The sequence below is a fragment of the Anopheles coluzzii genome, chromosome 3 (genome assembly GCF_943734685.1).
Source record: "Anopheles coluzzii chromosome 3, AcolN3, whole genome shotgun sequence".
Taxonomy (NCBI): Eukaryota; Metazoa; Arthropoda; class Insecta; order Diptera; family Culicidae; genus Anopheles; species Anopheles coluzzii.
Window position 1 is genome coordinate 56,205,905 of NC_064671.1, and position 27,668 is coordinate 56,233,572.

Sequence of the window (27,668 nt, forward strand, 5' to 3'; positions counted from 1 at the left end):
TAATGCTAAAAAAGCGAATCATAAGCAAAGATGTTGGTATTTTTTTACAGATTTTTTACCAATGTCGTATTAATAAACTGCGTTCTTAATACAAACACATTTGCTATCACATATTTACAAGATTTTGTTTCGGTCCTTATCGTTTTCAGTTCTTTCATGTACCACAAGGGTTCAAGTGAATGCTATTTGGGCTTTGCGAAAAATCAACATGTTTTAACAGGAGCGACGAAATAGCAGATACATTTTATTGGTATTAATGGTATTCATCTATTTTTTTGCTCTTTTGCAACACGGAGTAGCTGTGTACCCTAATTTATAGGTTTGTTGTTATGTTCCATGTGCAGATGTTTGTGCCTTCCAATGCATATTTACCGGCATCTCTTTTTGCTTACAGCACGCTTTCGTCGTAGGTGACCATCAATAGTATCTGTTTACAACATTCATCATCAATTTCTCACACTAGGATCTACAGCATCTGCCAGATACAGAGTTTTTACAGTTTGAGTCCTGCTTATGAAAACCTTATTCATAAATATCTTCCTTGTCGGCGATATACTGGACAATGTCGGCAGGTCTGAAAAGCTTTTCCGCATCGCCGTCAGGAATTTCAAATCCTTAAATCAAGAACGAAACATCCACATGACACATTACAGTTGAACGGCCAGCATTACAAAGGTTTGGTTAGCTTACCGAATTCGTCTTCCATGGCCATTATCACCTCGACATGATCCAGCGAATCGAGCCCGAGGTCATTGATGAAGTGCGACTCCAGTGTAAGCTGGGAGGGATAACAACATTAGACAAAAGATAGATATGGTTTAGGATTAAAAAAAAAATGCATTGCTTCGGTACGCCACGGTACAGCAAAAACAATCGCTGGCAACGAGAGGTGCTAGATTGCTGGTTGTCATATTGCTTGGAAACTAACAATTTTCAATAACACAAAAAGGCCAAGCAGCATCAACACCTACCTTTTCGGGATTGACTTTGTCGTACAGCTTGAGCACCAGCAGGACACGCTCTTTGATCAGCTGAAGCGTTAGCGGTTCCTTAGCACTGTAATTTCTGACTATCTCTAGTTGCCATCGACCATTTTGCTGTGGACGCGCGGGAAGGGTGGGGGAGATAGAAAAAGAAAAACAAATGCTATCAAATCACTTGAATTCGCACCTTATCCGCTGTAACTTTATCGTAAGCGCCAACAACTTTCAGCACACGCTGTTTGATCTCATCTACTTTCGGCTTGGTGGCAAAAAATCTGTGTACGCTCCATACTTTTGGCTACGGGCGAAGGAGTATCGGAAAATTGTGTTACATAAATGGGGGCTCCGGCACGAACCAGACAAATAACACAGGGTTTCTAACCTCAAAGGGGGACAGCAGTGCGGAGGCCGGGGCTGTCAAAAACTTCTCATTACACCTATCCCGCCGGGCGACCGTGGCCGACGATACCGAGCGTAAAAACACGCAACGGAGCAGGGACGTATTGCGGCAAGCCAGGCCGCGTACACTATTCACCAACGATGCCATATTCTGGTACGGTTTTTGCGATTCCGGATGGCAGTATTAAAACTCGCGAAAACTTCGCCTCCTGCTCGCACGTCGGAGAACGAGATAGTGATGCGATGCGATGAGATTTGTTCGCCTAGAAAATTGGAAACACAGAAATATTGATTTGACATTAAAACATCGCCAGACTGGAGCGTTTATTACGGTAGAGCCTGTTCTTCAAAATCGTCAACATCTCTGTCTTGGAATAGATTTTCTTGAAAAATGTGATCCATCCGATAGCAAAACTAGAAACAATTGCGGAATACCTAATGTATTTAACGATCAAATGCTTCTCAGTGGTTTATAGTTGGAGCACGTGAGTTAATTACCTCTTTTTTATATAACCAAAGTATGTTTCCTTTGAACCTATATGTAACTGATGCACAAAAAAGCATATTTTCGTACGATATTTAAAAAAAAAAACTACTACACTTCTTCTAAAAGCGTCTTTAGATCGGTACCTTTTAACATTATGAACATAATTCAAATTTTTCTTTTAAAAACGTTTATACACATCTTACACCATCAACAAATTGTATGTCTTTTTTATATGAAGAAATGTTCAGTTATTATCAGCATATGTTGTCCAGAATTATCTGTTCGAAAAGATTGATCTTTTGAGGCTTCGTATGAAGATCAATGGTATTTTACCGAAAAAAAATGTTTGCCGTTTTCGAGGACTTTAAATTCATCTTTTTGGGTAATATGTGCAGCGTAAATATTGATTTTTTCATTGATATAATTTTTTATCTCTCCATCTCTTTTGATTCCTCTTTTTATCGCGTCTCCAAACAGTTAATCAGTAAGAAAAAAATGATGCTATAAGCAATTTATAATTAATAAGATCATCTCACCCAAGAACACGTCATTAGTACCACATTTTAGTGCACTAATGAATTGCTCAAGCGTACACATTTTCTTTCTTATTTGTTTTTACCTAAAACATATTGGAATAATTCTGTTCCCAGCCTACAAGTGGCAGCAATTGGCGGAGGAAACTCGCGTTCATGAGCAATCCAGAAAAACGCGCAAGAAACACCCGTCAACATATACCATACTTGTTCCTGACACCATATACGACACTTTTGCTGTTTTACTTTAATAGTGTAATATTAAACTATTACTTGAAATAAAATAAGAGCTTTGATTGCCTATGTGATAATTACAATCAATGAAATGCTCAATGTTTACAGATCGTGATCTTGATTTTACCGCACCGAAAAACACAACATAAAGGAACATAAATGATTTAACTCGTTATGCGAGATTTTATTAGTTATGAGAGATTTTTGATTTGCTTGTTATGCGAACAACTCGTCGTTCCACTGTACTCATCATATTTAAATTTCCACTCCAGGAATTTCCACTATACCCTAATACAACCGTTTATTATTAACTCATATTTGTATTTTTATTATTCTTCGTATTTATATTTTATAGTGAAATTCAATGTGTATGTGTGTTAAGTCATGTTCAATTACTTTAGAGGCACTCTGAATAATTATATTATTATCATGCGTTTGTATTATGACGATTCCTTATTTTGAGACGCTCTCCAAGGTCTCACATCCGTGGTGTCGGCCTAACCCTACCCTGGGGGCCTTGACTTGATTCAGCAGTTGTACTAAATAAGAAGAAAAATTGTATGTTTCTTTTCTTTATTAGGGAGCAACAGTCCAAAAACCTCGTAACACATAAACAGTTATATGTTAAGGTTTATCAATCGTGAAAATCAAAGTCTTTATTAATTCATACGGAAGTACACGATACATCTGCAAAATAAATGCTAGACGAAACTTAAGATAACGAGCCATTTTTACTTAAGGCCAACTTAAGATACGTATCATACACTAGCCGTATATCATGAAGTACTTAGGTTTAGATGTAAAAAAGGTTATGACTTCGAGGAAAATCCACAAGTAGGAAAAAATGAACATAGCTAACATAAAAAAAAAATTACTTACTTCGTCAGCAACATTTTGATCCCAATTTTGGGTTAATTTATGATTATCCTTACGATGGTAACAACTGTAGTGGTAAAATGATTGAAATGGATGGCACTGGTTCAGTACACACGGCCGCAGTATACTGGTTACCAGTATACTGGCAGTAAAAATAGTATTTATCTAAATAATCACAGCCAGCTCATCATCCTCACTATTAGACTCAGTAGAAATGAAGCGGTGGTTGTGTGATTTTGATGATCTCGTGGTTTCTTCGTTGAGATCCTCGCGCTTCATTAGGCTATCGTAGATTTGCGATTCCGAATTGATTTCCTGTCCTTTGGAATCGTTACCATCGGCCGAATCGGTTGAGTTGAAGAGTTTCAGCTTTTTACCACACAGTACCGCTTCGTCGGCCAGATGTAAATTGTTAAGTGCGAAGTCCTCTGTCCGGTTAGGCTCTTTAAATTGCAAGAACCATAGCTCTTGTGCGATCTTCTTCAGCCCTGGTATAGCATTTACCTGTGCGAGGAGCTTTGGGTATTTACAAATCACCTTCATGCAATTAAACCTCAGATTATCTTCGAAAGAGGCAGCATTTATAAGCTTAACGGACGATTTGGCGGACGTAGATGAAACCATCGGATATATTTCTACTCCGTCTTCTCTCGGAATGCCCGAATACGCTCTGCCAAGCGAACGTCGGTTAAGAAAATATTCCAATGTACCACGAAACATGTCCACGTAGATACCAATGATGCGGCCACGGCTGAACTTCTTTCCATAATACTTCAGTTGGCCATTGTGCTGTGCCAACCCGCGATAGGAATAGCCCCACGATTGGTCGTCGATCCCTAGCACACTGGTGAATGAAAACTGATGCCGAAGTAAATCCACCTTATCAGTGCCAATGCCAAACATCTAAAAATGAATTGAATCAGAGAAATATTATTATTCGGGTTAATTGGTAGGGCGAAAGGAAGGGAAAAATATGCCTAAACTAAATTTTAAACCACTCAGTCTCGATATTATTTGCTTGAGAATATTCCTTTATCAGTAATAACATAACAATCGATACTTACGCATACTACAAGTTTACCTTTCCATTCCCGACTAGCAGTTACTATCTCGCTACTACAGAACAGTCGTAATCGCTCAGATTCGAGCGTCAGAGCCAATAAAACGATTAATCGAGACTGGGTTGCGGTTCCCGACTTTAATCATGTTTTGATAAAATTCGTGCCGGAAATCGTTCGTCTAGGCTTCAGCTGACGCAAGGAAGTCTTATCCATTCGGCTTAATCAATGTTCTACAACTTGTCCGACAAACATTTACTTATTGCTTTTCGAAGCCAACAGTCACGAGTTATAGGCATAGTGAAATTTGCTATTTTAAAATGGCTGGTGCAATCAATACACACTCAACTGTCGCAATATTATTTCTATTTGTTTCGCTTTCTGCCCTTCTGCCCTTCGCTGCAGAGGCAGCTCGGTGTGATGGACTTCCGGGCGGAACCTTGCTGATTCATGAAAGTTTTGCAGACTGTAATCGGTACATTGCCTGCCAACATGACACCGATCACGAGTGGTACTGTCCTACTGGGGAATTTTTCAATCCACGTAACCTACAATGTGAAGCCACCTGTCCAACGGGAAGAGGTAATTTCAACATGCTGCACAAATTATTACGAATAGCATAGCATAATATCTTGATTCTTGTTGCCCGTTACATTTTACTTGCAGAAACCTTATGGTGTGCTGGAGTGCCGGATGGTGCATTCATTCGCGTACCACCGACGCAGGCTCCTAATTGTCAACAATACTACACGTGTTTTGGAGGAAACATGTTCTTGAACACATGTCCCCAAGGGTTTTTCTTCTCCCAACTGCTCCAGGCATGTACTTTTAGCCAAGATGATTGCTAATATTGTCACTAATTGTCTAATATAACAATAAAGTTACTACACACTCGGATAACATGGCATAATTGTGTTGAAGCTTTTTTAGGGTGGCATGAGTAAGTAAATATAAAACGGGCAAATATCTTACGAAAAGGAGAATAGTAAATTCCTTCAAGAATTATGCATGTTTTCACGCTTAAAAAATAAACACTAAAATTAAAAAAAAATGGAAAAAGAGGTTTAACAGAGGACTGTTAAGAATAAGTTGCGTTTTGAAAGATCGGAATGCTAGTTTTGAAGAAGTTTTTACGAATTTGTATCAACGTTGTATCGATCATTTACAAGGTTAATCAATTATCAAATATTTTCAACGAACTGGTGGTATATTATTTTTATCACCAGACATACCAAAACTACCACATGGCGTATTTATTTTAACGATTCCCGACAATATCACAAGGGCAATAAAGGGATTTTCTTTTTCACAATCATTATTGAACCAGATTTGATAAAATACAGACGATAAGCGTCTGGCAACGTAGAGACGCAATTAAACACGTCTGGTGATTGCGTTCCATAATAGTACGTGTATTACCTAGTAGGTGAGCAGTAATGAAAGGTAGGTTGTCTTTGAGGTCTTACTCTAGGATATTATTTACACTACGATCTGTCTTTAATGCGTGTTACAATTCCAACCTACAATTCCCAGGGCTCTTGTTGATCGTCGTAGCAGTCATCCTGCTTGTCACAGGGACTAAAGCCTTCTTCTGCGATGGCATACCGGCAGGAATGAGACTACGGTTCCCATTGCCGGAAATATGCAACGAATACATTTCCTGCCATCATGGCACCGAACACGAGTGGCGTTGTCCAGTGGGTCGCTTCTTTAGCCAACGTGCCCAGCGCTGTGTGGACGCGTGCGATCCTACCGAAACGATCAATATTTGCGCCGGACTGATCAATAATATACTGCTACGACCACCGCTGTCGGAGTTTCCCTTCAGCTGTCGGCGCCACTATCAGTGCATTGGCGGAAACATGGTTTCGCGAGAGTGTCCGCCCGGAACGTTCTTCTCGCAGCTTGCCCAAGGATGTGGTTCAGTTAGGGAAGAATTTTGCATCCCAGATTAATAGATAGTGCCCCGATCGCTGTCGTTTCGTTCAAACAATGGCGATATATGTGCTTACAATAAAACTTAAATGTTACCACTGCTATAAAGTTATAAGTTGCATTAGTTAACAAGGAAACTTACGATGTCTGTCCCGGATAGGGGTGAAAGAATTTTCAGCTCCCAGTAATGGTGTCGCCCTCGGTATAATGGTTCATTACCACGGACGATGGTAGTTCCTTGGCTGTACACTGGGTGAAAAATCACTTCCGCACCAGATACCACCGTTTCGAATGTTAATGCTTTATCCCATATCCAATCTAGCCTTCTCGATGTATCTTCTCCGCAGCTGCACGGCAGCATTTTCTTCGTCGAATGTTTCCATCGGGTTTCATTGGGATACTCGCAGTTGCAGAACGGGACCGACCAGTTATCGGTGCAGCTCGTTCGTAGGAAATTGGCATTTTTGCTTCGTTGAGCAACGTTCATTTCGCTGGCCACCTGCGGGAGAATAATACAAATTAATAGAAAAGTGAAATGAAATAAACACATGCAAGCAACGATAGCACTACTGTTCAACACAATAGATATTTTTCATACATAATATAGTCGGTTGTTTTGTATAGTATTGGATGCACTATGTTCCACTACAAGCCAAGTTGAAAAAGTAGAATAGAACGTATCATAAAGAAAAAAAGAACTAATTCTGTGATAATAAAAATCAGACGAAGTGAACTACCGGCAAAGAACCGCACGAAATATAGTGACGCATTCCTGGTAATAACACGTTCCAGTTAAATGCAAAATCAAGGCACTTGCAATATACCGTAATACAGAATTTCTAGCCGGTAAATTGTATAGAAATAAAACTAAGATTCTTGAACCAACATTAGCAAATTTGTTCACAGAAACAATACTGTGTGGCGTACGGACGTAAACAATCTGTTGTACGTCAAATGGATTGATGACACACTCACACATACATAGATTTTCGTTTGACAGCTTTCTTGTTAGGCAGAATACAGCAATCAGCCGTTAGCAAGTTTTCCTTTTTTTTATTTACACTTCTCAAAGAAACGGTTCTGTAGCGTGCATGCGTTCCGCGCGTGGAAATCTGAGGTAATCACTTGTGTATGTATGAAATGATTCTGTTTTTTTGTTGTTGTACAATCCAGCCATCAGCTCAACTAAATTTTACACCAAAAACATTAAAACGCCAACTATCCTATAGCAGTAAAGTGCATGCTTCTCACGTAAAGACAGGCAGAAAAAAGCACTTAAGTTTCGGTTAAACTTTAAGCACTCAGTTTCAATTCAATTCCATCGTTCCATCGTTCTATTCTGTTAATCTGCATTATTTTTTTCTTTCAACTGTGTGTGTTGTCCTTGAAAGATTTAATAGCTTATACAGTTTAAAATCTCGAATCCACTATGTCATTGGTACTGCAGCTCAAATTGGCTGTGTACACACTGATAAGATTGCACTTGCTGTACCGGTGGCGTTGAGATCGGAAACCAACAAATGTCCCAGAGATTAAAGTTCGCACTTGATGCTACGTACTTCCATTGTACTCGTCCGCTGATGCTACCGCTGGAGAATGACACTGAATACTAGGACGCACGATGCCTCATGATGACTGTATATATATATAAAATTATCTCGCCGCCACTCATCAATAGCACACGCCGGCCGTCACCCAGAACCGGGAAGCTACCCATCGCTTACAGTACATTAGTTTGGTATAGTAAACACGTGCACTTTCTTATGCAAGCTCATTATAAGCGTCCGAAGGATTATGTGCTGAGATGTTTAACGTGAACGGATGGTTTGGTTCCATTGCTTATCAGTAGAACATTGGCCCATTTGAATTAAGTTTGCACCGGAAAAGGTCGCAAAGGGATGATGATAACCTGTCCTTCATGGTCAGCTGACGGACTGAAATAAAAAAAAAATATATACAAAAAAGCATATGGGAATTTAGCTAGTAATTATTCCCACGCAAATATTTTGAATTTTTCCACTTGTTTTACAGATAGCATATTGAGCAGGTTTGAACATTGGGCACACTGTGAAATATTTGTATTAAAAAGGCATAGTCGGACAGACAAGCCATTGAAGCCGATTGAAGTATATAGATTTTAATAAGCTGGGGTCACCAAACTTTTCAGTTAGCGGACCGCATTGCTTCGCCAATAACGTTTTTGAGGGCCATTTAACGTTACTGTAAGTAAATGCGAGTATTGAAATCTAGTTTTTGATTAACAAAATACTTAAGTGTGTATAGCATTTTCTACAGTTTTCCATACGCGAACATGGGACGCAGTTTTGAGACCTCTGGTTTAGACCATGCCGACATGACATTGGTGGAGTTAGAGTGCAATTATAAATCATGCTGTATTACAGCATCTCATGGCATAATTTTGAATGCAATCTGTGACAGACATGCTGATCAGCCGACACAACTAAAAACTTAACAACAATAACAATGGTTCTAACCGGGGAAAGGTGACTGGGCCGTACTGCTAAAACTGGTGCTTAAGAGCTAACAGGAAGCTTAGTGTGGTTAAATGCAAAAGCAACCTAACTGCTACAAAATAAGTTCCTTTCATTCATCTATACATTTCGTAGAGATATAACTTTCACCAAAAAGGGTGTAAGCGTACCTTAATCAACCGAGATGACAGAAAAAGTCAATGGATGAAAAATTATTGCAATACACCCCATGGTGGTGCTTGCCTGGTGCTAATAATGAGTACGGATAGCTAGCTGTTGTAAGAAGTATCCAAAAATAAATACGCGAATAGACGCGAATCATCCACGCCTTACTCAACGCGAACGTGTGCGCAAAACATCAACATACCGATCGGTCATTTTCGGATGCCGACTGGAAGGTCCAATGTTTTTCCGGCCGGATGAAATGTGGCACTAAATTTCTCTGGGTATGGTGAGCTGTGAGAGGATTTACTCGCTGGAGCTGGGAAATCCGCTCTAGATTTGCTCCCAACACATTTTGTTTTGTCAGTGTTCGGTCGTTTGCTCGCAAAATGGCCCTATGCTACGGTCCGGATCGGAGTCGGGTCGGGCATGAATGCGTAGACTCAGGAAGAAAATATATTTATTGATGGTAAAGTTAAAAAGTTATGAAAAAAGTGTTGCACTTCGTGCAAGAAAATAAAACAGGTGATGGTAATAGGCATAACAAAATTCTGAATTACTGCTCAATAATGTACAGCTTGCAATAGAGCACTCTGTGTAGGTGGATATTTCCAATGAACTGTGAAAACAATATCGGTTTCGACATGATACAGCTGTTGTGCGTGTGTGTGTGTTTATGTGTTTGATAAAACAATGAGCATGTTATCCTTTTTTAATGATTTCTCCCCTGAAGGGGATGTTTGGGGGATATTTGTGCACGAGGAAGAAATAAGAGCGAGCGCGAGAGGAGATACGCATCGATAGAGAGCAGTCTCTATTGCCCAAGAGCGCATGATGGAGAGCAACGGCCAGTATACGGTGAGAGTTGTTGTAGAAAATGAAAAAGGAAACAAACCCCAGCCAGTATGTGTTCCCGCCCCAGCCAAAGTGTCTGGGTCCGTTCGGCGTAGTACTGAGGTGATAGTGTTGCCGTGCGAAAGTACCCTCATCGGAGGATAGATAGACTGGGAAAAATCTTTCAGCAGCTACTGCTGCCAGGTGGAAAATTATCTTTCATCGAAGAATGATGCTAGCGTGCCATTTTTACTGCTCTCCGCAAATTTGAGAACGGTAGTAGCTCATACACCAGAGACCATATTGCTGCAAACAGTGTTTTCCTACGCCGTGCTAGAGCCGTGCAAACGGTTGCATATTAGGGATTCCGTGCTTGGCGTAAAAGAGAAACGATTCCGCCCTCATCTCGGCTAGTGTGACCTAAGAACTTTGATGCATGGTGAAAAGTTATCGTGTTGATGTGGAATGAAGGTGGCGAGTTGTGGTATAATGGTGAAATGCTGCCATCATTCCGTTGTTGGCACAGTGGAGGATTTAAGTTAACCTCAGTTTTTATAAGCTAATATAAATTAGTTAAAATCTGGTTCGTGTGCCACACTATGCAGTTGGAAACACTCTAACAACCATTCGCTTGTGTCTCTCTAAAAGGGTAAATGAAAAAAGGGTAAACCCTTCACACTCATCTTGTTTGTGAAGATAAAACTAAAGAGAGTGCGAAATGACGCTTAAAAAAGATGTATTGTGTAGTGCACTAATAAAACAATTTATATGGAACGTATTCGTGGTGCAATTGCCTCGTGAGAAAATGGTAACCCGAGCGTAGCGCCACTACACCAATATTGCGGATGCATGTTTAACGCGTTGACTGTATGTGTGTATGTGGTATGTGGTGATATGAGATGGCCGTTAAAGGACATTGCGATGCTGTTGCTTCACTCAACGCTTCTGTACGTCAAATGAGAGCAGTCGCGGGTGGTAGTGGTCTCACTGTTTCAATCCGACTAGGTGGAAATGCAGATTTCAGGTTAAAAAGTTATCACCGTCAACATTTTCAACGTTTTATCATCTGAAAGGCGTGCATCACAACGTTGAAGGTATGGATACTTCCTGTAGGAAAATGTCACCTCAATCAGAACAACCGGGCTTCTTTGATGTAATGCATCGTCGCTTCCTCGATGGGGTCTGCGTGGGATGAAAAACATACAAATACATAAAACTGCACACATAAGCCAAGCGTTATACGAAAAACTGCATATGTGGCTAAAGAAAAGGGATTCTACAACCCGATGGTTTTTTTTAACTCGACATGCTGAGAGGATTAGTTGAGAGCGTGAAGATAATGATATGTACGGAGCAAGGAAGAAGATATGGGAGAAGATGCAAAAAAAACTTCGTCATATCGAACGATTCTGATAGTGTGTCCTGACAAAACTAAAATCAAAGACATGAATAACTAAAATACTTGCACTCACACACTAACAAGGAATGAGCAAAGGTACGGTACGGATAGCCTTCCTGCACCACAAACCATGTAGGCAACAGATGAAGAGAGAAACTCTTAACAGTAATCCTCATCGCAATGCATTAAATGAAGGGCAGCGAAAGTGAGCTCTGACCTGAAGTGATGAAGATGTTTGGAATGTTCACAAGTATAATGAAGAGTCTTGAATTTACATGTTGTTTCCGTTAATGAGTGCACTTTTGCGTCCAAACTACTTGTCATTTAATAACAGAAAAGAAAGCATTGCTAATCATCGACAAAGAGGAACATATTTAAGGAGAATAAATAGTAGAGGGTTAACAGAAAAAAACGATTCATTTTTTATAATTGACCAGCCCTGTTGAAGCCAAATTTTCAGAAATAAAATGCAAAGCGTAAAGCAAAGCGTTAAGAAACAGATGTATTTAAGTATCTTTATCTGAAAATGAACGAAAATTGCGCCAATAATCAGTGGTTGTACATCGTACCGAATATTCTTAATAGTGTTGAAGCCAAGTATAGATCAGTGTTTTGAAGATGAAAAGTATGCGTGAGAACAGCTGGTGAAAATATATGCATTTGCCAACCGTCAGCTGTCGGTCCTAACTAAATTAGGGCATTGATTATTGATCGTCCCTTGTGTCAACCGGATGGAGGCTGCATGCAAACGCTGTACTGGACTTTCAATGAAGCTTTTTGCAGCTGCAAGCGGTTGAGAAAGAAAGAAAGAAAGAGAGATAGAGAGAGAAAGAATAAAAGATAGATATATACAGAGAGAGAGAGAGATAGGGAATGATTCAATTTCAGTAACTTCATTATTTATTCAGTTTTTGTACTGTCAAGCGCCCGGCAAAATTGATATTGTCACGCAGAAAAGGCAGAGCGTATTTGTAGAATTTAAGCTTGCATTTTAAGGATGAACCAGGGCTTAAATATTTTTGTTCATAAAATTTAAAGCAATGGAAAATGTATATTAACATATCTTCTTTGATTTAATTTTTGAGGCTGTAATTTTGACAGTCTAAATGCTTTTGAGATTTTAGATAGTGAACAGGAACATAATAACTGAAGTAATTGACCGTGTTGTCGAAACAATTTGCTGCATTATTGCACTATTTAAAGTAAACTGTTTAATGTTTAGTTAAATCTTTTTTCGTACCTTACCCTAAACTTTATTTGTAGACCAATCGAAATAAGTTAACATGTGATTCCTGCTCAACCGAATAAGATTAACGGACAATCGATCAACAACTACTAGACGGTGCCATATATTGCTAGATTGCAGATGTCTGATCTGCGTTGTTCTTGAATTTAGAAGAGTGCAACACTTCAATAGAAGCGGTGGCTGCGAGAGGAGATGCATTTTTGGATTGATAAACGATCGCAAGCGTGTGGTTTCGGCAGAGCCCGAGTGGCAGCATCTTTGTCCAGTGGTGGTGGTCTGGGCTTTGGCCACCCGCGACGTGTGCCCCGGAAATCAATGGTCACCCCAATACATCGGTTTCAAACGGTTGACTGCAGCCGGCCTCACTTTCATCGCCAGCAGCAGTCGCAACAGCAGCAGCATCAATCGCAAACGAATCCGTCTATCCCAGGAGCCCATCATTCGTCCACACAAAGCCAACAGTCGACAGCTCATCAGCACCAGCCGCCACAGCTACAGCATCAATCGCAAACAAATCAACAACATCATCATCACCATCCACATCACCCGCACCACAATCAAGCTTCTGCGCAGCAGCAATCGCAAGCGAGTAATCTACAGCAGCAACAGGTACATCAGGTGCAGCTGCACATCAGTGGTCAGTATAATCCCCAGAGCAGCATTTTGCCTGCGCCATCGCCTTATCCACAGTCGAGTCCAAATTTACAGCAGAGCTCTTCACCGAATGCTCTGAACTACCACGTACCTGTGTCGATGAACCATATATATAGGTGAGCATTAAATTTTTCAATACAATCATCTGTTGAAATGAAAGCATGATACATACAACGACAGAATATTGAAGTATAAAATATTACTTTAAAGAATCCATCGGGCATTGTTTGAACATTTTACTATCCCACATAAATTGATTAAAAGAAGCAAGAAATCTGGTGAATTTATTACATAGTAAAAATAAATGAAAAGTTATGCTTGTGTTCAACTATCATATTGTACAATGTTATCGTTTTAATAGTAGCGCAATACAAGTTTAATGTGTATTGCATTAAGAAAGGTTTACGGCTTATTCCCTTGCTATCTCAACTTTGTAGTGCATCAACACAATCGTCTGGAGCTGAAATCGAGGGAATCAGCAATGCTGTACAGCAAGCACAACCGCACGTGGGACACGATGCACAACTGTTGCCGGCACATCTCAAATGTGGTATGTGGGCATCGTTAGCTTTAGCCACTGTATTTGTAGCTGGAGCAAAGTTTTATTTCGACCATCAGGTAGGTACTTCTGCCGTTAGAAATTTGGAAGCCATTGCTTTACCCAGCCCAATATAATTAATTCTCCCGTCCACTTTTAACTTTGGTCTCACAGGGCACCGGCTTAGAGGTATTAATTTTCTGTGCATTTTCGGCGACATTCTTTTTGGCGGCTTGTACCGTGTCACTCTGGAGACGTCCACGGGACATCCAAATCTCTGGCAACAATGTGATATCGGAAACGATTTCGAACGCAGAACAAAGCTCACTACAGGTGGGCATCTAATATTACCGTTGGCTCGTTTCATAGTTTCAGCCTAATTTTTTTGGTTATGCTTTTATTTTTAGAATCCAGAGTTTCTGAGCAGCAATCCTTCGCCTCTGCTTAATGGTACTGCCGGAAGTGGGCCGTTGGGTGGATTGGTCCCAGGAAATATCCAACAGGCTTCATTAGCAAGCATAGTCGCTCCACCGCCACCGTATCATATAGCGATACTCCTGCCCGATAACTCGAAGGATGCGGAGGAAACTCCTCCTCCTTCCTACGATAAAATAATTATTTAATATTAATTTTCGGGCATCGGAGATCCGCATTGAAAGTGCCATTGTGTAATCCTTCAATGTCTTTGGTGGTATTCAAAAGGCAACTGATTTATTCAATATTCAGTGTACGTAAAACGTAGCTGGATATTAGTGGGAAAGACAGGTGCAATAGTCAACTCGACGCGTGTAGTTATTGCTTGTGTAGCATTAGAGTACGGCTATTTTTTACTTTTAAAAATTAAAAGACAATGAAGCGAAGCTATAAATAGGACAGCTGCGATAAGTAGGAGAACGTTAGTGGCATCACCATTCAAATCGTGACACATGATAATTTCATGGAAAAGCTATTCAAATAACGATACTGATTATTTATAAATATAGTTATGTATCATAGGACACATTCAACAATTACTTGTAAAGTTTTTCGAATATTCAAAGCCTAACAATCGTAACGCTACTAAGGGTACAGACAAAAAATAAGGTGAAGATGCTGATATTTTTGACACGAACAACGTAGAATGCAGACACTTTGAGCAAATTGCGAACAGTGCTCCGATATGTCTAGCTGTAGCGTGTATTATTTAATATAATTAAAATTATATAGCAAACGGGAAACAAAAGTATTAAGCGATATTATCTTTATTTATACTGAAGATTGATCGTACCGTATGTTTTAATAAAACTTTACCGACGTAAACAGCGGTCACGTATGTTTTTTATTTCACTGCAAGTATGAAACAAATGGTGAAAGAGCTTCCTCGATCACTGATAAACACTCTTCAGGAAAGAAAATTTGCTTCCAATGTATACTTTACTTTCAATTGAACTGTCTATGGCAACTCCAATGAAGCAAGGTAGTTATTTCCGGTAGCTGATATCGACGACCAAAATATTGAAAAATTGACTTAATCAGCATAGTATTATTGGAATAATCACAAATATTATTTTCAATGTTGGAATGATATCTGGCAGGACGCATTTATGAAAGCGGTATTCTGATTAACACAATCAGTGTTTTAATGACATCTTGTGCGAATAAGTAAAAGTGACACCTCCAAAAGGATGCCTCCACGCCATCTTGCACCCTTAATTTGGGCTTACCACGCCTCCTCTGTCCTTGTGGACGGCCTAAAAAGACTTTACGGGCTGGGTCGTCCGTTTCCATGCGTACAACATGGCCAGCCCACCGGAGCCTGGCGAGCTTGATACGCTGTACGACAGTGAGGTCGCCGTACATCTCGTATAGCTCGTCATTATAGCGGCTCCTCCATTGTCCTTCCACACATACGGGGCCAAGTATCCTTCTGAGCATCTTCCTCTCGAACGCGGCTAAGAGGGTTTCGTCAGATTTGGACAGTGTCCATGTCTCAGAGGCGTATGTGAGTACTGGTATTATATAGGTACTATATAGTCCCAGCTTCGTCCGTCGCGACAGGTTCTTTGAGGTTGTTTTGAATTTAAACATTTAAACAACTTAGACTTGGACTGCTGTGACAATTCATTTATTTTGACCGATCGCGTCGAGTGCTAAAGATGGACTGATTTTCGATTTCATACGCTCGTGATAGCAAACTTCTCTGGTTTGTCGCTTAACCTAGGAAATTCTAAGAAAGGCCGATCGGCCACCAAAAGCGCGCACGTGCCTTAGCGCAGACAATTGTCTTTTGTTTAACTTTTCATCCCACTTGCGAGCAGGCTTCACACTGTTCATATTGTGTCATTGTTTTACAAAGCAAATACAGAGTTCTTAGTATTGTTTTCGCTTCGCTCACACCATATGGCGCTCCTAGTTCCTAGCATCGTATTTTTTTTTGCTTCGACAGAGGTGAACTGCTTTTTCAGGCTGTAGAATGACCGGTTGGCAGCCAGCATCCTTGCGCGCAACTCAGCTTCCATGCTATTGTCGTTGCTGACCTTTGACCCAAGATAGGTGAATTCTGGGACGACTTCAAAGTGCGTTCACCTATCGGTACATCACGCCTACGTAAATTCTGATTACAGTGGAGCGCCGTTTATCCGGGTACCTTTTATCCGGCTTTCCGTTTATCCGTGCTGTTGAGAAATGACAGTTCAATACAAAGGTGACATTGCGTTATGAAAAGGATATTTAAAAAAGCGGTTATAAGAGCACATTATCATAACACAAAACTCTATAATTCATGGCAAATTTCAAATATTCTCATGGGAAAAACATGAAGTTAATAAAAACTGGGTTATTTTTATCAAAAAATTATGAATTTTTAAAGAATAAATCAGAAATTGGTGATAAAATATATCATTTCACTCATTATCCGTGTTATTCGCTTATCCGGTCGAGGTCAAGTCCCGAGAAGCCCGGATTAACGGCGCTTCATTTATTGGTAGGCCCGCTGATGTTGCCACCATCAGTTTGGTCTTTGCCTCGTTTATCTGCAATCCGAGGTTCTCTGCCGCCTGCTCGATCCCTTGGTAGGCTTCTGCTACATAGGAGAGCCGCAGACCAATGATGTCTATATCATCAGCGTATGCCAGGATCTGGGTTGACTTATAGAAGATGGTTCCCGTAGTCTCCACCCTCGAGTCACGGATGGCTCTCTCTAGCGCCAGCTTGAATAAGAGACAAGCAAGCCCGTCCCCCTGGCGCAGACCTTTGGTGGTAGCAAAAGGTCCTGAGAGTTTTCCATCCACCCTCACCTGGCATGTGACGTTGGTCATAGTCATTCTAACTAGCCTTATCAGTTTGGCCGAAATTCCAAATGAGCTCATAGCGTCGTACAGTTTTACCCTGGCTATGCTATCATATGCGGCTTTAAAGTCTATGAAGAGATGGTATGTGTCGTGTCTGTATTCAGCCATCTTCTCCAAGATCTGCCGCATGGTGAAGATCTGATCAGTGGTTGATTTTCCGTTTCGGAATCCTCTTTGATAGTTTCCGACTATCTCTTCGACGTGCGGGACAAGGTGATCCTGAAGGATCAGGGAGAATATTTTATAGGCGGTATTCAACACCGTAATACCCCTGTAGTTGTTGCAGTCCAACCTATCTCCCTTCTTGTATATGGGGTAGATGATGCCGAGATTCCAATCACAAGGCATTGATTCGCTATCCCACACCTCTGTAACAATTTGATGAATCTCGTTTTCTAGTCGTGCACCTCCATTCTTGACCAGTTCAGCTGCGATTCCGGGTGCCTTGTTATTTTTCAGCCGACGGATAGTCTTTTGTGTTTCCTCTATGCTAGGTGGCAGTAGCATGACACTATCTGCTAGTGGTGCTTCTAGCTGTTCGCTAAACTGGTCATTGAGTAATTCATCAAAGTACTTAGCAAACCGCGAGAGGACCTCTGGCTGGTTACTAATCCTTGTTGCGACAGCAGGTTACCTTAGGTACAACGTTGTTTCGGTGACCTGCTATCGCTAGGCAAAACTTTCGTGTCGGTCCGTACGCCTCTCTGGTTTGCTCGAGTTCCCGCATGTTTTGCTCTTCCAAAGCATGCTTCTTGGAGCGGTGAACTCGTTTCTCTTCGCGTCTGAGCCGTGAGTATTCCTCTGCGCATACCTGCGTTCTATGCCGTTGTTGCATTGCTCGGTATGCAGTATTCTTACGTTCGGTCATTTGTCTGCATTCATCGTCGAACCAGCCAGATTTGGTGTTGCCACGACGTGGTGGGAGTATATTTCTTTACTGTTTATTATTTTTGTTTTTAGAGCGTTCCACCTCTCGCTCGTAGTTTCATAACTGTTTTCTGGTAGTAGAGAGTCGTCTAAAGCGGCTTTGAATTCCTGTTGGACAGTAATGTCCCTTAGAGAGTCCGTGTTGAGCCGAGGCTGCGTGTTTTCTCCGCCCCCATTGGCGCGGGGACGGGCGATTCTACAACGTATCACTAAGCCAACCAAGTAATGATCGGAATCGATATTGGCTCCTCGATATGTTCTGACATTTAACAGGCTCGACTGTCGTCGGCGGCTTATTAACACGTGGTCGATCTGGTTGAAGGATTCTCCACGCGGGTGCGCCCATGTAATCTTGTGGATTTTCTTGCGCGCAAATTTGGTACTTCCAACAACCAGATTGTTCGCTGCGGCGAACTGGACCAATCTACTATCATTATCATTACTGTGCTCATGCAGACTGTGACAGCCAGTGTATTGGCGGTACATTGGCTCCCTACCGACTTTTACGTTGAAGTCCCCCAGGATGATTATGAGATCATGCCTGGGGCACGCATCTATGGTTCTAGCGATGCGGCCGTAAAACAGGTCCTTCTCCTCTTCCTCTTTCTCTTCGGTAGGGGCGTGACCGTTTATGAGGCTTATATTAAAGAATTTGCCTCGCATGCGCAGGGTGCATAGCCTATCGTTTATAGCCTTGAAATCCATGATTGCGGGTTTCAACCGGGGACCTACAGCGAAACCGGTTCCCAGCACGTGGTGGCGGTCGTGGCAGCTGTAATATATGTCGTAGCAATGCTTACCACGCCTGTTCTGCACACCGTTCCCTAGCCACCGAATCTCTTGTAGAGCTACGAGGTCCACGCTTAGTGTGGCTAGGGCATCATCAAGTTTTTTCAAGGCTCCGGCTTCGCTTAGAGTGCGTACGTTCCATGAGCCCATTTTAAGAGTAGTCCTGGGGTATTGCGTAGGGTCTGTATCGTTGGTTCCGTTTCGATGATTCCTGGTGCTTTCCGTAGTCTATAAATCGATGGGACTGGGTGCATCGGTGCAGGCACCCAGTTTCCCGGGATACCCACCCCCCTCTTGGTTTGCCATATGCCACCATCCGCCCAAGGGGTTGGGTCAAGCACGTATACCCAAGCTTGAATATGTGGTGACACACGTTACCACTCTGCACGACGAGGACGTGTCGGAATAGGAGTTGGATGGGAGAGCCTGTATTAACCCTCGAGGGGGCTTCGGATCCCATCCCATTGCAGAGCCACAGTAAGTGTAAATTCTCAGCGAAAATGACATGGCACCGATGATAATCACGATTGGTGATACAAACCTGACAAAAAAGTGAATGACCTAAAAATACAATTACAGGCGTCCCCCGAGTTACGACCCCCTCGATTTACGACGATTCGCAGATACGACGATTTTGATTTTGACAGTTAAAAGTTGTCATTGACAAGAAATTGATGTATTTTTTTGAATATCTGGGCTGATAACCGTTATACACACATTTCCAAAGATTCCACAACTACCCTATCTTGAATATCTATATTGTGTACTGTTTTTAAAATATAATTATTACATTATCAAACATTATTTTAAATAAAATACACGATATCATAAATTCCAACTCTTCAACTTCGGTTATAAACTTAATATTCATAGATATTCAACATAGGACTTTTTCGACTTACGCCTTGCTTTGGGACATTTTTTCGGTCCCAAATACAGTCGTATCTCGGGGGACACCTGTACACACCCACATAGTTTAAATGTACTGTAGAAACTGGAAAAGTACATAGTTTAGCAAAACGCCAACGCCAAACGCGAATTGCTGTTATGGGTTCAATCCCATATTGAGACTTCTAAATGTAGGATGGACTATTGTACTATAAGTGTTGTATATTGTACTTTGAACAAAATGAGCTTCAAAAGTTGTCTCCTTATTTCAAATGAAAATACGTTAAACATTAGCGCCATCTCTATAATGATTCGCTTACTACACTGCACAATGGGCAGTTTAGAACAAATTTCGGGATAAAATTATTTTTTCAGAATTGTTTTGTTTTCGTTTTTTGTGTTCGTTTGTAGTAAAGTGTTATGATAGTAAATAACATTTTATATGTAGTTCGCATCCATACCACCAGGTGGCGCTTCATAAAATAGTGTTTTAAGGGATCTTTGCTTTTGTATTTGAATTTTGTGTGTTTTTTTTTCTTGTATTTGTTGTTTCTAATAGTATAAACTATTTTAAAATATACTATAATGTTCCATAATATATGAACAAAACATAATAATTTTGAATAAGATAATATTTTCTGCTTTGTATAGGACAATTGTAGCTAATTCTCATAAGTTTTACTCACAGGTAGTACGAATATTAAAAATTTACATACATAACTTAGGTGGATGCTATTACAAGCTTCTGATGTCTAGTTCACATTTCTAAAGACATGAATAAATGCATTAAACTAATTAGATACAGCAGGTACATTGAAATAAAGTAGTTCTCAAATTTGTAATGAAAAGCAGCCCATATTGTTTGTCTTTGAATATGCATCCAATACTTTTCCAAGTCCTGTACTGCCTTCAGAAGGGGTAATAAAACTAAAAATCCGATGTTCTTGGTTTTACAACTATCCGAAAAAATCAAAATTCAACGATAGCTACAAACAAAGTATTTACTTCATTTGTAAAGTTGAACGCTGTCTTTGTTTTAGTGCGTGTACCTACTGATATTGAACTGGTTAACGAATCAGAGGAATACAGCCATTATAGAAAATGTCCTTCTGGATGCATTTTCTTTCTTGCAAAATATTCTTTGTAGCATACTCCCCTCTATCCTTATATTTAGTTTGTCATGACTTTTGGGAGTTCCTTTTCCCACATTCATAACGTTTTCCTGTTATGCGTATAATTTTAGAATTACTTTCCTTACATCCGTCTATAATCTGGAGTAGGGCCGAAAGGTATTTGCTGATTTGCTTCATTATATCTAATAATAAAGTTAGGTTAGAATAAAAATTTACATATTAGATAAGTACATGAGCTGAAACCAAGATACACAGCTTCGTAATGGAAATTAAAAGTGATCAAAAGCACGTAGAATATATTTTTGTAGAATACACTAAATACGCTACACTAGGCACCTATGGAGCCGCCTAGTTACGCATGTGTCTGTTTTTAGAAAAAGTTGATGTAAAAAAACTTCAATAAAATCCGCGTTCGCAAACTTTCGCAGAATATTTCTTCGCAGATTGATAGTATATATATTACACTATTATGTGACACATATGAGACAACGCCACTCTACGCCACTTCCATAATGGCATCAAGTCAAAAATAAAAATGAAGAAAACTTTAAGGAAGTGTTTTCAGTTATTATCGTATATTTTTGCACAAAATTTATTTAACTCAAAATCTAAAATGTATTTATAAAGTTGACTAAATATCCTTTTTAAAATGTCTAAATTTATCAAAATCGGTTCATATTTGAAAAAGTTACAAAGGTTCAAAGTTTTCCAAAAAAGTGAAATTTTTTTTGCGTTTTTTTATCAAGTCTCGACTTTGAGAGGTCTTTTCTAGAGAACCAGAAAAGATAAAGAGCTCAAATTTGGTATTTTTCTTAGTTTAACCCTAAGTATTAAAACCTATTATTTGGAATTGCGCTATTACAAAGTTGATTTTTTGAATTTCATCCCGGCAAATGCCCATTGTGCACTGACACAGAGAAGAAACTGCTAAATCCCCTTTTTGTTTTTCTTCGCAAATTCCAATGCGTATTGTTTTATGTACTTCTCACATCTTTTGCATTGATTTGGAAACTTATAAAATCATTTTCCTGGGTGTTTTGTCCAATAATTCTCACAAAATCTTGCCTCACACTTCCTTCGCCATTTGTATTTAGAAAAGTTGTTTACATCGAAGCAGCAGTGAACAGAGCTTACTTTGACAGAAGTGTTCGCCTCACTGGTAAATGGCAGTACTTTCGTGTGGGACACTTTTGTAACGCCAGTGTCACGTCGGTTTGTCGGTGGTTTTACCCGCTACATTTTACATCTTCCAAAATCAGATCTAACAGATCAAGGTACGCAACTACTTCTTCTTCTGTTAGGCGTAACGTCCTACGCGGACATGCCGGCCTATACAGGCTTTCGAGACTTAATTCATTACCACACAGCTGGATAATCAATCCTTGCTACGGAGAGACGGTCCATTCTAGGTTTGAACCCAAGACGGGCATGTTATTTAGTCGTACGAGTTGACGACTGTACCATGAGACCGCCCCTGCGCAGGTATCTGCAACTTGTATCTGCTAAAAAATTGACTTGAACGAGTTTAGGCAAAACACTGCCGTAAAAAGAGAAATGAAAACGATGGAAGCATCTTTAGGCAAGTTTGAGAGGATGCACAACAAAACGCGTAATCGCAACAAAACTAATCGAGCTGGAAAATATTCAAATTTGTTGTACAATTACGTTTTAAGTAAGGGCATAATTTTCCCTAATACTTCCTTTACAGCGACCATGTCGTATTGCTAATGTCTTAAAGCAAAGTTGAGCAACCTTTTCGATCTGTGTGCCACTTGCCTGCTATCCACAAATGTTCATGCAAATGCTTAATTTATTTGTGTTTGACTTTGTAATACTGATATTTTCTACACTGCGCGAAATTAAAATAGTACCATAATGGTTTTTTTTGCAATAATTGTTGATTTACCTTACCTTATTATGATTTGTTTTATTTCAGAATGTTAAAATATCATGTTTTACAACATTGAAGGACATTACTTCAATAAATTGATCGGGCATTTGTCGATAATACTGGAATATTCCTATAAACAGGATGGAAATATAAATAGCATAATTTGGACTTTTGACAAATTTTTGCTTGTAGCATATCAAACATATATTTTAAATACATAATGAACATTTTATTAATGAAAAACATGTGGGCAAAAATATTCATTACAGCGAGTGATACTCGATCTGATCTTAATGCTCACCAATAAGGGTTTTTAGCATGCCTCAGTTATTTGTTTTTATCTGATTTCATAAAATAATAACAAACAAAGAAAACACCAAACTATTTTTCGGGCGTTAGAGCTGGACAGCATGCTGATCACTTGATCATAGAAATAAGCTTGTCAAAAATACAGCTTGAAGTAATGCGGTGCATGCTTGTAACGACATTTTTATTTTTAAACTGTTTCTAGGCCTACTTGAGTGTCAAACTGGTTATAGTATTTCTAGTATGTTGGTTCATTTTACGACATTTTATGTATTTAGAATATGCAAACTGTCTTCACAGTCGTAATAAACCTGTACCATATAAATTTTTGCATTAAATCTTTTTTCCTACGGCAGATGCTGCGATCAGTACAATACTGGTAGTCTAACAAAAACGGGCTTCTTTTTGAGTTACACTTTTTTCTGATGATGACTACTCAAAACTGAATCATAACTTAAATGAAATTTAAAAAAATAAAGAAAACAGAAAGCTGTTTTTACGCAGTGGTGCTTTGTTTATTTCGCTACTGTTTTTAAGAACCGTTCAGTACAATTGAGAAATATCCCAATGATATATTACATAAATCAACTTAAAAGGCATGAAACAGGTAATTTAAACATTCTGAAACGAAAAAATCGTAATCTGGTAGTTCCACATTTTTTGCAAAAAAAATAAATAGGTGGTGCTATTTTAATTTTACGCCGTGTATGTTCTATACATATGATAGTTTCTACTGGAGAAAGCCTTAATTTACCCGGGAAAAAACTAGGCGTAAATACCCTATGATTTTTGCCGAAATTGAAAATATTCGATTTGGTACATCCCTGGCTACGAGTCCAATCAATTAACGTCACTGATTGCTTAGTCCATTTGGGATAAGCCAGACCTAGACAGACTACTGTTGTTTGTGCTAAGAACTAAAAAAAGAGTTAACCTTTTGCTCTTGTTGGTTTTCCAGCTGGAGTCACTGAATGAAGTTTGAAATAATACTATTAGTCGAATAGATAGACAGACAATGTTTCTATGATTAAATTTATTCATTTCGATTATCGTTATGCCGGCATTTCTTGTATTTGCACCCCTGTAATGTTTGTTCGCATGTGAGTAACCCTTTCCTCACAAAAAGCTTGCAATGTGTAAACATTTCTAAAACAATATATATTTTCATATTTACGTATACTATTGCTGTACTTCACACGACACAACTTCTGCTAAGTTGCATTGAGCTCGATCTGTATCGAAATAAAGACCCGCGGGGCACTGTCGCGCCCAAAGCCGCCCGTTAAGACATCGGTAATACACATCGCACATCGTAGGATGGCGTATTTTGATTAATTCATTTTCTCCCGTGCACTGCAAGATTACCCCTTGAGGTGGGGCGGGGAGTCGTTCGCGCTGTGTTTTATAAAATAGGTAAATTAAAAATTGATTGTTTCATACACAGTGGTAGGTAGGTGAGAATGTTATGTCGCTTACCACACAAGGATTATCCATGTCTTCGACGATACACCAACCATTCTCGGCATCGTAGATTGTACCTGGCGCGCAGAACCGTTCTACTGTCATGTTGCCAATGCATATGTAATATCTGTAGTGGCAAATAAAGATAAGGTTGATATAGTGAATAGTCTTACATTGTAACTTTGTTTTTTTCGCAAACCTTTGGCAGGAGTTTATGCTGGCTATATTTATTTGGCTGCCCTCGGGATTGTTCTGACAAATGTAATCCAAACACTCTGCTTGGTCTGGCGAGTCGCAGACGGACAGTATGGGATTGTGGTGTAGTCCGGCCGGGCATACTTCGGTGGCAATGTATTGCCTATCCAAACACACAATGTATGAACTGCACTCTCCGGGATATGCCAATTCCACTAACGAATCCGTAGATAGTGCTGCACAAAGTGCGGCTAAGTCTGGCCCCTGCTGGACGGTGGTGGTATCTATCGCTGCGGTCGAAGTAATTTCTTCGGTAGTTGTAATTGGTTGCGTGGTGGTATCTGTTTCATCCGTTGTAGTCGAAGTTTCGTCAGTGCTTAAATCGGTCGTTGTTTCCGCAGGATTTGTTACCATCGTGGTGTCTGCATCGTTCGTCGTAGTATCGGCCAGGGCTGTCGTAGTATCCGGCATGGTCGTCGTTGTCGTTTGCGGACATGGCGGGGGCTCGATTTGACAGTCCACATTGCTTTCATCGTCACATTTAAGTGTGTCTGGATTGAAGAGCATCCCATCCGGACAGCACATCTTTATGCCGATAGCATTGAAACAGGAAACGTAAATGCTACAGTCTATATCGCTTGGCTCCGAGGTCCATTCTAGGGTGGGATCGTTTTGGCAGGGCACAGTTACGACTGCCTCTGGGAAGCATTGTCTCAGTTCTGGGCAACTTTGTGCAACTTTTAACAACAAACCCACAACTACAATGAGTCTCTGCAACTTTGCTCTCCAACGTCCCGTGACCATGTTGTTCAGTGGCTGCTGAAATGGATACTAAATGAGGTGCCCTTCACTGAAGGTAGCGCAGTGGTAAGACCTACACTTTCGTAGACACGATAAGTGTGAATGAACACATGAACGTTTCATTGACTAATGCTTTTATCTTATCCGTGGTTTAACACAATTCGTTGTCGCGGGACCAAAAATTCCTAACGCCAACCCTATGTTTGGTCTGCACCTGCGTAAGATCCTAGCAGTTCAAACGGTAAATGCGATCGGGTTTAAATGGCTTCCTGTTCCATGGCCACGTAAAACATGGGATTAATCATAATCGCTGTAAAGAAAAGAACATAAAACAACTTTTCAGCCCGGGTGAAATGCAAAAACGCAATATGTCTGTTATCGTCCGACGGATCGACTGATAGGGAGATTATTCGCTGGTGTGATATATGACGGGTATTGAAATACTCGTGAACGTTTCGATTGTGAGCCATTGCTTGCACTCATTTTCGACGGAAGACTAATCAGTGCTAGAGTTTTGCAGCAGCGTAACTATAACTTCTGTCTGGCAACATGAATCGAGTGTGGCTATTAGCTGTATTGCTTGAAATATTGTTGCTGCAAGCAGCACTGTCGAATAACACACGTTGTGCCAATCGGCCAGACGGCGTATTCATAAATGATTTTACCGCTTGTGACGCTTTCTACACGTGTTTGCGCGGAGAGGCCTTCCCAGGCGTATGCCCCATTGGGTTTGTATTCAACGAAGAATTGCAACTGTGTGATCACCCATGGAATGTGAAGTGCTTGATCTGCCCTGAAAGTGACAGTTTTGAGGCAACATTTGAGCCAATCGATGGCGAGTGCACATATTATTCGGTTTGTGTTCAAGGTATTGGCGAACTGCGTGAATGCGCCCAAGGACTTCAATTTGATCCTGTAGAAAAAACATGCGATTTGGCAGAAAATGTGAACTGCGAAATTCCCCTCTGTCCAAATAATGTGAATCCCAACGTACCAATTTCGGTGCCAAATCCATCTGACTGTTCGAGGTATTACATTTGCTTCATGGGTGAAGCATCTGAACGTGAATGTGCACCGACATTGCTTTTTAATCCTGAAACCAGACTGTGCGACTTGGAAGAAAATGTCGAATGTGTAAGTAACCATTGGCAATAAGCTTAAAGAGTTATGCACTGATTAGTTTGAAAAGTTATTGATATTGCTAATATGTACAGAAAATACGTTTGATGCGAATTTATTCATATGTCTTTAATTTACTTTAACCATCAGGAAGAGGGAGTACCATCACCTACATCGTGTCCTCCAACTGGAATTCACTACGTGGGCAATCCAGCAGACTGCGTCTCTTACTTTGTTTGTCTGAACGGAGAAAAGAGTCCTACGCCTGTTAGTTGTGCTGCAGGATTAATATTTGACATAACGGATTCTGTATGCCGTCCTCCCAATGAAGAATCGCGCTGTGCCAATGGAGAAGAACCAACTGTTCCTGCTCTGATGGTATAGAGTGCACGAATCTTAAATGTTAAGTTGTTAATCGACGAATGCGGAAAACTGTACAAAAGTATCATATAAAGTAATTCAATAATTACGTCGTTTCATTGATGCGTTACTTTCATGCCACCGACCGAAACAATTTTTGATTCATTGATATTTATATTCAAAGCAATGCAACCGTTTGACCTGAATAAAATAAATACTAACAACAATTAAGTTTATCCAATTCACATCATTTTGAATGTAAACAGATTTTGATTCACCTGATGCTGACCACGAAATCGCTGTGCTCCTTTGCGCCTCGTGCCAAACTTTTAACCGTTCTAAGATCGCAAAACTCCTTCACCCCCTTGAAATTTTCGTCGTTAACTAATACGCTGACTCCCAATTGGATCCTATAACAGGGTGAGGCAAGCAGATCTTCGTCTTCGTTGCATTGTTTTTCAATCCAATTCGGGCTAGTTCGCGTTTGAGTCTGATGTGCGCTGTCATCTTGAGGATGATGTCATTGGGTAAGCACCGGTAGAATATCATGTCACGGATGTCGTTGTCTAGCCCCTTGTTTCGTATGACGCTTTCGTTGAGTACCTTACCTTAAGAGAGATGATACAAAAACATATTTGC

General features: G+C 40.2%; 6 protein-coding genes across 12 annotated transcripts; 3 read left to right on the forward strand and 3 right to left on the reverse strand.

The window, feature by feature from the left end:
• Window positions 1–211: 211 nt before the first annotated feature.
• Window positions 212–1,637, reverse strand: LOC120959426 (acyl carrier protein, mitochondrial). Of its 2 annotated transcripts, none has more exons than XM_040382801.2 (4): window positions 1,366–1,637; window positions 1,171–1,281; window positions 691–778; window positions 212–614 (listed from the first exon to the last, which is right to left on the reverse strand). In XM_040382801.2, the coding sequence occupies exons 1-4, from the start codon at window positions 1,528–1,530 to the stop codon at window positions 523–525; spliced, it is 456 nt and encodes a 151-aa protein (XP_040238735.1). In that variant the 5' UTR covers window positions 1,531–1,637; the 3' UTR covers window positions 212–522. The 2 variants fall into 2 exon arrangements, with proteins under 2 accessions (XP_040238735.1, XP_040238734.1); XM_040382800.2 differs by lacking the exon at window positions 1,171–1,281 and adding an exon at window positions 972–1,097 and having other exon boundaries at window positions 1,366–1,634.
• Window positions 1,638–3,253: 1,616 nt separating this feature from the next.
• Window positions 3,254–8,165, reverse strand: LOC120957822 (SPRY domain-containing SOCS box protein 3). Of its 5 annotated transcripts, XM_040380200.2 has the most exons (4): window positions 7,243–7,453; window positions 7,104–7,150; window positions 6,648–7,004; window positions 3,254–4,415 (listed from the first exon to the last, which is right to left on the reverse strand). In XM_040380200.2, the coding sequence occupies exons 3-4, from the start codon at window positions 6,990–6,992 to the stop codon at window positions 3,678–3,680; spliced, it is 1,083 nt and encodes a 360-aa protein (XP_040236134.2). In that variant the 5' UTR covers window positions 6,993–7,004; window positions 7,104–7,150; window positions 7,243–7,453; the 3' UTR covers window positions 3,254–3,677. The 5 variants fall into 5 exon arrangements, with proteins under 5 accessions (XP_040236134.2, XP_040236132.2, XP_040236135.2 ...); XM_040380198.2 differs by lacking the exons at window positions 7,104–7,150; window positions 7,243–7,453 and adding an exon at window positions 8,065–8,165; XM_040380201.2 differs by lacking the exons at window positions 7,104–7,150; window positions 7,243–7,453 and adding an exon at window positions 7,487–7,740.
• Window positions 4,591–6,613, forward strand: LOC120957824 (uncharacterized). The gene is made up of 3 exons (XM_040380203.2): window positions 4,591–5,152; window positions 5,237–6,013; window positions 6,104–6,613. The coding sequence occupies exons 2-3, from the start codon at window positions 6,007–6,009 to the stop codon at window positions 6,523–6,525; spliced, it is 429 nt and encodes a 142-aa protein (XP_040236137.1). The 5' UTR covers window positions 4,591–5,152; window positions 5,237–6,006; the 3' UTR covers window positions 6,526–6,613.
• A 1,365-nt stretch (window positions 8,166–9,530) lies between the features above and the next one.
• LOC120958128 (uncharacterized) lies at window positions 9,531–15,138 on the forward strand. Of its 2 annotated transcripts, none has more exons than XM_040380702.2 (5): window positions 9,531–11,087; window positions 12,656–13,408; window positions 13,730–13,910; window positions 14,005–14,163; window positions 14,238–15,138. In XM_040380702.2, the coding sequence occupies exons 2-5, from the start codon at window positions 12,831–12,833 to the stop codon at window positions 14,451–14,453; spliced, it is 1,134 nt and encodes a 377-aa protein (XP_040236636.1). In that variant the 5' UTR covers window positions 9,531–11,087; window positions 12,656–12,830; the 3' UTR covers window positions 14,454–15,138. The 2 variants fall into 2 exon arrangements, with proteins under 2 accessions (XP_040236636.1, XP_040236639.1); XM_040380705.2 differs by having other exon boundaries at window positions 9,531–10,197.
• An 8,446-nt stretch (window positions 15,139–23,584) lies between these two features.
• LOC120954806 (uncharacterized) lies at window positions 23,585–25,792 on the reverse strand. The gene is made up of 3 exons (XM_040375037.2): window positions 24,754–25,792; window positions 24,570–24,681; window positions 23,585–24,488 (listed from the first exon to the last, which is right to left on the reverse strand). Exons 1-3 carry the CDS (start codon window positions 25,551–25,553, stop codon window positions 24,273–24,275), a joined length of 1,128 nt encoding a protein of 375 aa, XP_040230971.2. The 5' UTR covers window positions 25,554–25,792; the 3' UTR covers window positions 23,585–24,272.
• Window positions 25,793–25,987: 195 nt separating this feature from the next.
• On the forward strand, window positions 25,988–27,148 carry LOC120954813 (peritrophin-44-like). Its single transcript, XM_040375044.2, has 2 exons — window positions 25,988–26,684; window positions 26,820–27,148. Exons 1-2 carry the CDS (start codon window positions 26,100–26,102, stop codon window positions 27,051–27,053), a joined length of 819 nt encoding a protein of 272 aa, XP_040230978.1. The 5' UTR covers window positions 25,988–26,099; the 3' UTR covers window positions 27,054–27,148.
• The last annotated feature ends 520 nt before the right edge of the window (window positions 27,149–27,668 follow it).

Excerpts from the sequence above, each read along its gene's own strand:
- LOC120959426 (XM_040382800.2), bottom strand. The coding sequence starts at position 1,530 with ATGGCATCGTTGGTGAATAGTGTACGCGGCCTGGCTTGCCGCAATACG. Across the intron at positions 1,098-1,365 it reads CACTGCTGTCCCCCTTTGAG|CAAAATGGTCGATGGCAACT; the intron begins GTTAGAAACCCT and ends GCGCGTCCACAG. Across the intron at positions 779-971 it reads ACAAAGTCAATCCCGAAAAG|CTTACACTGGAGTCGCACTT; the intron begins GTAGGTGTTGAT and ends TATCCCTCCCAG.
- LOC120957822 (XM_040380197.2), bottom strand. The coding sequence starts at position 7,275 with ATGCGTCACTATATTTCGTGCGGTTCTTTGCCG. Across the intron at positions 7,005-7,242 it reads TTTCGTGCGGTTCTTTGCCG|GTGGCCAGCGAAATGAACGT; the intron begins GTAGTTCACTTC and ends ATTCTCCCGCAG. Across the intron at positions 4,416-6,647 it reads CCCTATCCGGGACAGACATC|ATGTTTGGCATTGGCACTGA; the intron begins GTAAGTTTCCTT and ends ATTCATTTTTAG.
- LOC120958128 (XM_040380702.2), top strand. The coding sequence starts at position 12,831 with ATGCATTTTTGGATTGATAAACGATCGCAAGCGTGTGGTTTCGGCAGA. Across the intron at positions 13,409-13,729 it reads TCGATGAACCATATATATAG|TGCATCAACACAATCGTCTG; the intron begins GTGAGCATTAAA and ends TCAACTTTGTAG. Across the intron at positions 14,164-14,237 it reads CAGAACAAAGCTCACTACAG|AATCCAGAGTTTCTGAGCAG; the intron begins GTGGGCATCTAA and ends TTTTATTTTTAG.
- LOC120954806 (XM_040375037.2), bottom strand. The coding sequence starts at position 25,553 with ATGGTCACGGGACGTTGGAGAGCAAAGTTGCAGAGACTCATTGTAGTT. Across the intron at positions 24,682-24,753 it reads AGCATAAACTCCTGCCAAAG|ATATTACATATGCATTGGCA; the intron begins GTTTGCGAAAAA and ends TTGCCACTACAG. Across the intron at positions 24,489-24,569 it reads ACATGGATAATCCTTGTGTG|CGCGAACGACTCCCCGCCCC; the intron begins GTAAGCGACATA and ends TATAAAACACAG.
- LOC120954813 (XM_040375044.2), top strand. The coding sequence starts at position 26,100 with ATGAATCGAGTGTGGCTATTAGCTGTATTGCTTGAAATATTGTTGCTG. Across the intron at positions 26,685-26,819 it reads TGGAAGAAAATGTCGAATGT|GAAGAGGGAGTACCATCACC; the intron begins GTAAGTAACCAT and ends TTTAACCATCAG.